This window comes from Dendropsophus ebraccatus, chromosome 8, assembly GCF_027789765.1.
Source record: "Dendropsophus ebraccatus isolate aDenEbr1 chromosome 8, aDenEbr1.pat, whole genome shotgun sequence".
Classification (NCBI taxonomy): Eukaryota; Metazoa; Chordata; class Amphibia; order Anura; family Hylidae; genus Dendropsophus; species Dendropsophus ebraccatus.
In genome coordinates this window covers 107,904,231-107,917,361 of record NC_091461.1, presented here as the reverse complement: position 1 = coordinate 107,917,361, position 13,131 = coordinate 107,904,231, and the positions used below count along the sequence as shown (strand labels likewise).

The window sequence follows — 13,131 nt, the reverse complement described above, 5'->3', positions numbered from 1 at the left end:
AACAAGAACAGTAATATAAATATTGATACTTGTAACCAAAATATTTTTACTTTTTTATTTTTTTTGTAAATATTATGTTAAGTTATAAAACCAAATAAGAGTTCCAGAAATCTCACCCCATTGGCAGCAGCCATCTGAACGATAGTTTCCACAGCGTATTTATTAAGGTATCTGCCATCTCCGCCGACCACCATGGTGGACCCCTGCCGATCTCGGAGGTCGATGGAAAAAAAAATGCTTTGGATGAAATTCTGCAGGTAGTTTATCTTGGTCTCAAAATAGTAAGTCTTCTTCCTCAGCCCGCTGGTTCCCGGTCTCTGGTCATAGTACGGCAACGTTGGTAACGTCAGCAAGGGGATAGGGCCGTCATCCATTGCACTAATTCATAGAGGCCGCGAGCGAGAAAAATTGAAAGGGCCAAAAAATCCAAGAAAAATAAAAGGAACCGGCAAAAAGGAAGAAAGTGATTTAAGGAGCGGCAATGTCAAATCCGACAGCGAGACATTCAACGAGGAGAAACCAAAAATAGCTGCGGGGATGCGAGGACGATGTGGTTTCTAAGTGTAACTGAAGAACGCTTAGTACACATGTCCTGAACCGTCAATGTCACAGGAGGGAATGGTTAAACGTATACATAGATTTTACTTTACACCTTAGCAGGAGAAGCCGCAGGCTCTCGCTGAGGGGTCTCGTGCAATGAGGGTCTCGTGGAAGGACAAAGGCGGCGTCATCTACATCAACGGTGACAGCAGGACGGCGGAAAATCCAGAGTATTCCAGGATGCGCCCAGTAGCCCTGGTATGGTGCCAACCAACACCAAGCAGAGATTGTTAGAGAGCGACAGATGCACGAGAGCCGCAGCTTCACCTGCACCCATCTCACTGCTGCCACAAGTGCGGGGTGGAACCAATGGTACTGCATCCTGTAACTAAAAACTGGCCTGTCCCCTAGTGCCCATCTACAGCATACTGGGCATCGGAGGTATAATCCCAACATACAACCACACATACTAGGCACTGCTTTCCTGCTCTCTAGTGCCCCTCTAGTATATACAATGTATCCCAGGTACCGCCCTGCTCTCTAGTGCCCCCCTAGTACATACTATATATACCAGGTACTGCCCTGCCCTCTAGTGCCCCCATAGTACATACTATGTATCCCAGGTACTGCCCTGCACTCTAACACCCCTCTACAATATACCATGTATCCCAGGTACTGCCCTGCTCTCTAGTACCAATCTAGTATATACCATGTATCCCAGGTACTGCCCTGCTCTCTAGTACCAATCTAGTATATACCATGTATCCCAGGTACTGCCCTGCTCTCTGGTGCCCCCCTTATATATACCCTGTATCCCAGGTACTGCCCTGCTCTCTAGTGCCCCCTAATATATACCATGTATCCCAGGTACTGCCCTGCTCTGTAGTGCCCCCTAGTACATACCATGTATCCCAGGTACTTCCCTGCTCTCTAGTGCCCTACCATGTATCCCAGGTACTGCCCGGTTCTCTAGTGCCCCTCTGTAACACACCAGGTATCTCTGGAAATGCCCTGCTCTCCACATGCAACACTTTCATTCATGCCCTGCCTGAAAAGCAGACACGGCCCAGTGATAGATGGGCACTGGTGGTTGGCACATAGCACACGCAGCTCCTCTCTCATATATATATTTTTATAAGCCTACTAATTGAGTTCAGTGCCTCAGGAATTGGTCAGAGGTAACGCTGGTTATAGAAGCCTGACTGTAACCCGACCCATCAGTGACACCTGTTTCTCTTCCCTCCTCGCTGACCTTTGCATAGAGGCCACAAGTAGGGGATAGGTGGACACAGTCTGGTATTTAGTTCCCAAGTCCCGTAACTTAATCCTTTCTAATTTCATTAAGGTCACGGCAACAAGAATCTCCCCATTAGCGACTGGAAATAGGAGTGTTCCTCCTCAGAAAGATAGGAACACAGGAAAACACAGATTTGGAGCCACTTTCTTCTATGGCGTAGATTTATATGGTGGGTAAGCTATATCGACTTTGCACGACAAGTCATTCGCTTTCTAGGCCTCATGATCAGACACGTGCTTGGATATATACAACGTAAAACTTCTAGATATCACAACTTTATCCGGGCTAATTCTTAGTCTGTATCTATTACTACTACCATATCTATGACTGTCGCCCCCATATGCATAATCACAGGTCGCCCATCACGCCATGTGTCAGCCTGCAAATCCAGACTAAACCTGAATCAATACAGCTTATTCAGAGTCAGAAAACGAACAGATTTGTCAGTAAACTGAGGACCCCTGGTGGTGGAAATTAGGCATTACATCAATGTAACCTAAAAGGTTTCCCCTCCTGAAGAAAACACACCACAATTACACAATATAGAGCTGCAGCTACAACAAAGATTGTGCAGTTGTTCACTTCAAAGAAGCGCAGCGGCAATACTGGACACAACCTATAGACAAGTGTGGAGAACACACACTGCATCATATGTACTATACAAGCTCAGATGTCAACAGTATATAAAATGGTATTGTCATGGCAGTAAACTATTAGGTTATCTCATGGTTTAGTCTAAACAGTGAGCGCCATTTTTCCCCTTTATCCTGCTTCCCATAAAATATAAGTCATAAAATAGTCGTACGTACCCTATAGGGCACACATTGCAATATGTATGAAAACTACATATAAAACGTGACCCATTTATAAAGGTAATACATGCCGTAGTTCACACACACACACACACACTTATTTCAGTGCAGATTTCAGCACAGACACATCACTTACCAATGAAAAAGTACATCATGCAGAGAATAACCCCCCCATGGCTTGCTTGAATAAAAACCTGTTTTCATTAATATATGCGCTAGTAATGTTGCGTTTACACAGAAGAGTTGTTGTTCAAATTTTCGCAATAACGATCGCATATGAGCGATAATCGTTTTGGGTAAGAACATCGAACAATCAAGCAATGAGCAAGAAATCGTTCATTGTGATCTTTCAACATGTTCTCAAATCGTAGTTGGCTAAAAATTCGCAGATCGCTTCGTGTAAACAGTCTTTCAAAGATTCACCCTATGTTAGAGATGGGCTTAAGCGATCTTAAAAATGATCGCAATAACGATTTTTCTAACGATTTATTCCTCTAAACGCTGATTGTTATAAAACCCAAATCACTGCTTCAAAATCGTTAAACGATCGATTGGGGGAATTATCGCTTTGTGTAAATGGACCATTAGGAGCTGCAGGCTTAGAGCTCAGTGGGTGTTTTTTTTTTTTACATTCAGCTACAAGTTAAGAGCTCACAGGGTGTTTTGTAACTGCAGGTTCAGAGCGCAGTTGTTTCCAATTTTGGAGTTATAGGTTTAGGGCTCTGTAGGCGTTCTTGACTGTGGAGCTGCAGGTTCAGAATTTAGTGGGTATTTCTCAGTTGTGGAGCTGCAGGTTCGACAACACAGTGGGTGTTCACCATTTGTGGAGCAGCATATGGAAGGGGAACTCGAACAGAAAAAAAATCTTTTAAATAACCTGGTGTTAGAAAGCGCCAGAGAGTTGTAATTTACTTCTATAAAAAAAAAATCTCAAGTCTTCCAGTACTTCAGTTGCTGTATGTCCTGCAGGAAGTGGTGTATTCTTTCCAGTCTGACACAGTTCTCTCTGCTGCCACCCCTGTCCATGTCAGGGGAACTATCCAGAGCAGGAGAAAATCTTAATAGAAAACCTTTCCTGCTCTGGACAGTTCCTGTCTTGAACAGAGGTGGCAGCAGAGAGCACTGTGTCAGACTGGAAAGCGTACACCACTTCCTGCAGGACACCCAGCACCTGATCAGTACTGAAAGACTTAAGATTTTTAAATTAAAGTAAATTACAAATTTATATAACTTTCTGATACCTACTGATTTGAAAGAAAAAACAAATATTTTTGCTGGAGTACCCCTTTAACCTCTTAGGGACATATGATGTACCCGTACGTCATATGTCCCTACGAGGTGTTGAGAGCGGGGCTGCGCGGCGACCCCGCTCTGAACCGCCGCGGTCCCGGGTGCCGCGTGTAGCCCGCTAATCAGGTAATCGGAGGCAGCTGTCAAAGTTGACAGCTGCATCCGATTACCGTATGCAGCCGTTCCCTGGTGTCTAGTGGCGGAGATCGCTCCTCTGGGACGTTGTCCGGTCTATGTTGGCGAAGACCCCAGCTCGGCACTTGGTTGTTTTCGGCTGCGGCAGCCGAAAGCAATCAAGTGCCGATCTCATCAATCTATGCTGTATAACTATATACAGCATAGATCAATGAGAGATCAGAGTGCATATACTAGAAGTCCCCCGGGGGGCTTATAGTATATGTGTAAAAAATTTTTTTTTTTTTTTTTTTTTTTTTTAAAGTGTTGTTAATAAAAAGCCCCCTCCCCTAATAAAAGTTTGAATCACCCCCTTTTCCCATGTTATAAATAAAAATAAATAAACAAACATGTTTGCTATCGCCGCGTGTGTAATCACCAGAACTATTAATTAATCACATTACTGATCTTGCACGGTAAACGGCGTAAGCGCAAAAAAATCCCAAAGTGCAAAATTGCGCATTTTTGGTCACATCAAATCCAGAAAAAATGTAATAAAAAGTGATCAAAGTCGCATATGCACAATCAAGGTACCGATCGAAAGTAAACATCATGGCACAAAAAATGACACCTCACACAGCCCCATAGACCAAAGGATAAAAGCGCTATAAGCCTGGGAATAGAGCGATTTTAAGGAACATATATTTGTTAACAATGGTTTGAATTTTTTACAGGCCATCAGATAAAAGAAAAGTTATACATGTTATATATCGTTTTAATCGTAACGACTTGAGGAACATGCGTAACAAGTCAGTTTTACCCCAGGGCGAATGGCGTAATAACAAATACCCCCCAAATAAAAGAAATGCGTTTTTTTTGTTCAATTTCACCACACATTGAATTTTTTCCTGGTTTTGCAGTGTACTTTATGCAAAAATTCAGCCTGTCATTGCAAAGTACAATTAGTGACGCAAAAAATAAGGGCTCATGTGGGTTTCTAGGTGAAAGAATGCAAATGCTATGGCCTTTTAAACACAAGGAGAAAAAAACGAAAACGCAAAAACGAAAATTGGCCCCGTCCTTAAAGGGTTAAGATACTGTAGATTACTACCACAAAACAATGTGCCTCTCTTCTTCCTCCTCCTTTACCTACCACAGAGCTGTCTGAAAAACCTCAGGGAATTGTGTTTTCCTGTAGTATAACTAATACTAATACTAAGACATGTAAATGATTGTCTTTCTGTGTCTGCAGGGACTGTACAAACGGAGATTTGTTTGTAAAACCTCTGCAGACTTTGACCAGGAGTTTTTGACTGCAGAAAATCCAAGGCCAGAATGGCTGCCACCTCTACTCCATGGTGGCCATTACAGCTAGGGATGACCCAGAGGGTGCCCATAGGGTTAATGGTGCCCCTGCCAGTCACTAGTATACTCAGAGACAAGAGGATACTTCTGGTCTCTTCCTCTTCTTATGCAATTAGATGTGGAGATAAATTCTGTTATTTTTAGATAAGTAATGGGATTGACTAATTCCCGGCCACAATCAATAACGTCTTGGTCAAGGTCAATGGAAGGAGATGAACCAATGCACCATAACAGATCTAACGCACTCTGAAGGGCTCACGGGCTTCTATTCTCAGGATCTCTGCTTGCTGTCAGTGAATTGTCTTTGGTTTTTGTTTTGTTTTTTACATCCAGAGGCTGGGACTATGTACAGACCTAATACTTGTAACAGCTGAGCGTTTGTTACAATGGTGCACAGCAGTGTTGTAGTGGCTGAATAATCAGATGCCGCCTGGGTCTCCGGATTATACCCAATGATTCACCGGATGAATATGAGGGAGCGGCAATAACATTAATAATTTAGAGATCTGTACCAAAGCCAAATCCCTGAACCATCGCTCCAGATTCAACAACTCTACAGCAGATCTGGATCCAGATGACGAATCATCATGACTAGGGAGCCGCCAGTGTGCTCACCGCCTAACAGGGCACAGACCAGTGGGCGAGTCGCCCCAATGTGTTACCTATCAGTCTGCTTCATCCCTACTGCTGATGCAGCTCTGTATGTGTATCCTACGTTGGCAGATCACAGTTATGAATGCACATACTACAGATAACTCAGCTGTGGCTTTTATAAGCTAGCCGTACACATTAGATATACAGTGACTATATCCAGCAATTGTATATACAGTGACCTATGGCTGCCACCAGAGATGTCTGGTACATGTACGTGTGTATTGACTGGCCAACAGCCATCTAAAGTACAGTATATAGCTGACTATACAGCGAGCAGGGATTGTCCTACAATGCACTGTGGCCTTTTGACCACTAAGCCTAAAACTAAGCTGAGACTTCCTGGTCTGTCTGTAATGATATAGAGGAGTCTGCTGGAAAGTGATCAGTACAGAACTATAGAGAATGGCGACAACAGACAGACAACAGATGAAGCTCACAGCTCAGCCTCCCCACCACCTGTAGGATAACATCTGAAAAGATCACAGAGCTTGACAAGACATCCCTCCCATTCATCTGACTGGGACAGGTCCTGTCCATTGTTGCCTATATCCATGGTAATTGCTGTAAAGCATAACACTAAATGCTGTTTAAAAGAGCCACCAAGAATAATGCACAAAAAGAAAAGACTGCACTTGCAATTTCCTTATGGTTTCCTGTTATGTGGTACATGTAGAACACTCTGCCGCACCATGTTAATGCATCCTGATAGAGATGAGCACAACTCGAGTCCGATTGTTCGGCACTAGAGATGAGCGAATCTCGAGCATGCTCGAGTCCATCCGAACCCGAACTTTTGGCATTCAATTAGCTGTGGCTGCTGAACTTGGATAAAGCCCTAAGGCTATGTGGAAAACATGGATATAGTCATTGGCTGTATTCATATTTTCCAGACAACCTTAGAGCTTTATCAAAGTTCAGCAGCCCCAGCTAATCAAATACCGATCGTTCGGGTTCGGATGGACTCAAACCAGATTCGCTCATCTCTATTCGGCATTTGATTACCTGTGGCTGAAGTAGTGGGATGCAATCCGGGTAAACACAGATACAGCCAGCCCGCCTGATCCCTGCATCAGACCCCCAGTAATGGTAGGATGCTGCCCATTAAGCAATGTATACTGTTCACCCTAACCCTCCTGGCTTTGGTAGGGAGGCTCCTGGGTCATCCTCAGTAGAAGTCGCATTCCCTTTTAGACTCCTGTGATCAGGGGAGACGTGAGAGACATTTGTGAAATCTTCCATTTAGAAAGTGACAGAGCACAATGCGGGGCCCGAGCCAGAACGAAGACAAACTCTGTGCTAGATGTTTACTAGGGTCCCGGGTACAGGGGGGCACACAAGCCTGTAGTTAAAGTATGACTTCTTGCAGGGAATACTGCACCGCCGCATCTATGACTGCATCCTGTGGTATACAGAGATCCAGGAGGAGACTCTGTATACCACTGTACAGTGCCCTGCACACAACTCTGCTACATGCAGAATGCCCTAGGGTATAATGGCAGCCCTGACTTTGGTGTAACTCCAGAGGATATGTAAGGAGGGATAGATTAAAGTTTCATGGAGACAACCCCTGGTTATGTGTCATGTTAAAGAGGTACTATGGTGCTTTAAAAATGTTTTATATTGCTGGCCTTATATGTATATCATAATAGAAAGCCTATTCTTACCTCCCCACGCTTGCTCGGGGTCCTCCTGCGGTATCTTCAGGTTCCCTGCTGAACGATCCTGCCGCCACTTTTGAGGCACACTTGTCTTGGCAGTGACAGTGTGCTCAGCCAATCACTGGCAGCAGGGTTGTCTCACAAGAGATTGGCTATGTGGGCTGTCAGTGCCAAGACAAGTGCGCCTTCAGAAGCAGTGGTGGGAGCGTTCAGCTGGGGGCCCGAAGACGCCTCAGGAGGTGATAACAAGAAGCTGCATATATAAGGGAAGCAAAATTTTAAAGGATCGAACTACCCCTTTAAGGCATACGAGCTTCACAGCCAGAACAGAGAGCTTCTTCTGCTAAAATTGTGATATGATGACTGTGATCAGATCCCATCCTTGAAGTGTGTAAAGGCCGATAAGGTGTAGGATTTGATTAATTGCTGGTGTGATTTTCACTACTACAGAGGCCTGTGTGGCCATTCCTGAACCTTATGACGACATTGTTCCTGTATGATGCTATAATGGATTAAGTGTCATTACTGCAGTGTAATAGGAGGAAGTTTAGCAAGCGCCAGTGACATCCCACCCAGAACATTACAGGCAGATTGTTACACTGTGGTAAAGTCTTACTACATGACACTGTGTCCACATCCATAAGCTCCTATGGAGAGAAGAGATCCCACCACAAAATGCTGGGCCCCAGGCCTAACACACAAGTGACTGAAATCCACAGGAAAAACACAAGACAAAAGAATCATACTACACAGGGTTTGTTTGTAGTCTGTCACTATAGAGATACCACCCCCCCCCTTCCAGTGCTCCAAATGGACTTACCAGGCAGCAGATTTTATAACAAACAGCACAGGAACTATGCCGGGGATGAAGGTAAGGCACACACCTTCATCCTCAGCGTGCTGTGTGCACTAGTGCAAGTTAGTTTCATCTAACCTGCTGATAGCTCCCCTTTAAAGCGACTCTGTACCCACAATCTGCCCACCCTAAACTACTTGTACCTTCAAATAGCTGCTTTTAATCAAAGATCTGTCCTAAGGGGCGGTTTGGCAGGTGATGCGGTTATTGTCCTAAAAAAACAACTTTTAAACTTGCAGCCCTGTGTCAAACGGCCAAGGCCTAGATTATCTGTGCCCTAACTTTGCACCACCCCTCAGTCTCTCCTCCCCACCCTCCTCATCTTTAGGAGTGCCCCTGGCAGATTGTCTCCAATTCATGAGCTGTGTGAGCACGGCACATGGGCTGGATCGTTAAGGCACCTGTGCAGTGTTCACTGCAGAGGAACAGGAAAAATCCTGAATGGGGCCTTCCTAATGATGAAGAGGTTCGGGAGGAGGGACAGAGGGGTGGTGCAAAGTTAGGGCACAGATATTCTAGGTCACGGCCGTTTGACACAGGGCTGCAAGTTTAAAAGTTGTTTTTTTTAAGGACAATAACTGCATCACCTGCCGAACGGACCCCAGGACAGATCTTGGATTAGAAGCAGCTATCCGAACGTACAAGCGCTTTTGGGGGGGTCAGATTGTGGGTACAGAGTCGCTTTAAGCTGGCCATATATTTTAGACAGCTGTTAGTCAATAGAACAGTAAATCAGTCAACAGCTCCCTCTTGAATCCCTCATACACATACATGCCTGGCTCAGCCGAGTGTGCATGTATTCTAAACAGGGAGAGATCTACTACCAGACACCTTAGATCAGGTGTGTCAAAATCACAGCCCACCACCTATTGCAAAGCTACAATTCCCATCATGCTTTGGCTGCCCAGGTATGATGGGAATTGTAGTTTTGCAACAGCTGGAAGGCCACAAGTTTAACACCTATGTCCTGAGATATCCCACCCTGTACAGGAGCCATTGTCACCAGACCATGCGTGTTCTTCACGTCACCTCTCAGTGGTTTTAATGTTATGGCAGATCAGTGAACACCTTCTAAAATGTAACATGGATATATAATACACTCAGTTATATTCCAAGCTCAAGTCTTAGGTTAGGTTTCTATATAAAGGAGCCTTCGCCGTTGCCCACATCCAATGACATAAGGCACAGGGGGCTGTAAGCGCATACTTCAGTCTGGATTCCTGCAAGGTCACTTTAAATGTCAAAGGTCATGGGCTGCCATCCACAAGGTGACACCAAGATCACGCTGTCTGGCGGGGCTCTCCGGCTCAGCTGTTCCCTGCAGCAGATGCAACTCTATGGGTCTGTAGTTTGTCTTCCAAGGGATCACTGATCCGTACAGCGAGGATGAGAGGAGCGGCCATTGCATCTGATCTATAATAGGCGACTCCATATCAGGCAGAAGCCAATGCAATGTGGTACTACAAGGCTCAGCATCATAATTGTCATCACCAGCTGTAGAGGTTGGACAGTGATGCTGTTATAGCCCACCCCCAGGTATGTCAGGTGATTGGGGGGGGGGGGGGGGGGTAACAATCCTCCAGTCACGTCATCGGACCTTCACCTAAGCAACACAACATGTATAATATAAAGATCTACAGGATTGGGATTATATAATTTGCTACGAGGAAATATATAAATAGAATAAGCAGCAAATGCCTATGGCAGGGCTATGTGTATACACCACCACTTTTACTGATCTGCAGCACATCGCACCTCTAAAGTTACCCTCTGTGCAGCTGACTTGTATAGCACTAAAATTCAGTAACCCTAATTCTCAACAGCCTCAGCCTATTGCTCTCCGGCACTACCTGACCTATAACTTATTGCACCCCAGCATGTACTGACCTGTAACCTATTGCACCCCGGCACTACCTGACCTATAACTTATTGCACCCCAGCATGTACTGACCTGTAACCTATTGCACCCCGGCACTACCTGACATGTAACCTATTCCACTCCGGCACTACCTGACATGTAACCTATTCCACTCCGGCACTACCTGACCTATAACTTATTGCACCCCCAGCATGTACTGACCTGTAACTTATTGCACCCCGGCACTACCTGACATGTAACCTATTCCACTCCGGCACTACCTGACATGTAACCTATTGCACCCCGGCACTGTCTGACCTGTAACCTATTGCACCCCGGCACTGCCTGACCTGTAACATACTGCACCCCGGCACTGCCTGACCTGTAACCTATTGCACCCCGGCACTGCCTGACCTGTAACCTATTGCACCCCGGCACTGCCTGACCTGTAACCTATTGCACCCCGGCACTGCCTGACCTGTAACCTATTGCACCCCGGCACTGCCTGACCTGTAACCTATTGCACCCCGGCACTGCCTGACCTGTAACATACTGCACCCCGGCACAGCATGACCTGTAACATACTGCACCCCGGCACAGCATGACCTGTAACCTATTGCACCCTGGAACTACCTGACCTGTAAGCTATAGCACCCCACCATGTACTTACCTGTAACCTATAGCACCTCGACAATACCTGACCAGTAACATACTGCACCCCACCATTGCCTGACCTGTAACCTATTGTACCCCAGAATGTACTTACCTGCAGCTTATTACACCCTAGCACTGCAGCCTATTGTACACCACCATGTAATCCCCTGCAGCCTATTGCACCCGAGCATGTACTGCCCTGTAACCTATTGCACCCCAGCATGTACTGCCCTGCAGCCTATAGCACCCCAGCATGTGCTCCCCTGCAGACCATCGCTCCCCATCCTGTCCCCTGCAGACCATCGCTCCCCATCCTGTCCCCTGCAGACCATCGCTCCCCATCCTGTCCCCTGCAGACCATCGCTCCCCATCCTGTCCCCTGCAGACCATCGCTCCCCATCCTGTCCCCTGCAGACCATCGCTCCCCATCCTGTCCCTTCGCCCTTGAGCTGCCCCCCGGCACACTCACCCCATTAGCCGCGGCGATCTGGATGATGAGCTCGATCGCCTCCGTCATGTAGAAGCGCCCGTCCCCGCCGACCACCAGCGTCCCGTCCTGCCGCTCCCCGGGCTCCGTGCATGAGATGATGCTCTGGATGAAGTTCTGCGCATAGTTCGGGCTGTTCTGGAACACGGTGACCCGCTTCCTGAGCCCGCTGGTGCCCGGCTTCTGGTCCGGGTACGGCTTGGTCTTGACGGTCTGTATGTTCACCATAGCGCCGGGAGAGAGGAGGCTGCGCCGACCCGGGAGCCCGCAGAGTGTATGCACAGGCCGCTCCGTGCGGGGGAGGAGGCAGCCGGCCCGGGCCAATGAGAACCGCCGCCTGGAGACTGAGCTGTCAGACCGGGACTGCCCGGCCCTCCTCACCGGCCAATCAGCACCAAGCCCCGCCCATCACTGCCCGGGATCACGTCCTCACCGGGAACTGTCACCTCACAGCCGCCTGTGTACGGAGACGGGCTGAGCGGCTGCTGCCCAGAGAGCAACCAATAGGATCGCTGCTTTCAGTTTCGTACTTGCCCAGGAAGCTGGAATCTGATTGGGCGCCACGAGCAGCCGTTGCTAGGAGCTATATGGTATATGCTTCCTCCTGACTCTGCTGCCCTGGGAAAACTACAACTCTCAGCATGGACTGGCTCTATATGCTGGGAGTTGTAGGGCCACAAGAACTGGAGAGCTGCAGGTTGTGGAGCATGGTGAATAAAGTGCCCTTATATATCCCTCACTGCCACCATCTCTGTGTATATACACACCACCACTGCTGACTATAAACCTATTGGGACTTTGTTTGACACTAGTTTTCTGGGAAAGGCTTTGATAACTTCCCTTGAAAACTGTTACTAATTTACACGTCCGGTAAAGTTGTCCATGACCACGGATTTGCTATCACGGACAACTTTAGGGCCCATTGAACGCTGTCTATTAAGACGATCTATTCTGTCATCTGCACTCAGGCCATATTCACATGTCCGTTGTTCTGTCCGCAATTGTGGGCACACAATTGCAGACAGAACATAAAACCAATGTTTTTCAATGGCCCCGTTCACATGTCCATACGTGTATACGGGGCCGCGACCCGTGCTGCAAAAAAAATGAACGTGTAATGCGGACCGTTATTTGCATCACGGATCGCTAGGGTAATGAAGTGTGACTGGCTGCAACCCAATTGCACCCACAGGGTCTAACATTTTACTAGTGGCATTCAAACCGTTCATTTTAACCAAAAATAAGAGACACACCAAATTTTAATTTTTATGCGTGGGGGTAGGCCACAGCTTGTTTATTTATTAATGCTATCTTATGTAGAAAAACTTACACTATCTTAACCGGAAGGGGAGGACCTTGAAAAAGACGTCTTCCTGGCGAGGTCACCAGCATGCCAGGCCACCGCTCCAGCGGTGGGCATGTCCTTGTTGTTGAGCCGGGTGGCCTCGCCGACTCCTCCCATTGTTCCTCACAAGGTCCTTCCCCCCGCCAAGCTGTGACAACATCAAAATACAATCAACCAAAACCTAACCAACAGGGAGGGAGG

General features: G+C 46.8%; 1 protein-coding gene across 1 annotated transcript in view; it reads right to left on the bottom strand.

Annotated features, from left to right (window-relative positions):
• Positions 1-12,049, bottom strand: part of PGM1 (phosphoglucomutase 1) — a 38,690-nt gene extending 26,641 nt beyond the window's left edge. The window contains exon 1 of the mRNA XM_069981373.1: positions 11,568-12,049. Within this exon, the coding sequence (XP_069837474.1) occupies positions 11,568-11,813 (246 nt within the window). The 5' untranslated portion in view covers positions 11,814-12,049. The remainder of the gene's footprint in view (positions 1-11,567) is intronic.
• Positions 12,050-13,131: the final 1,082 nt, after the last annotated feature.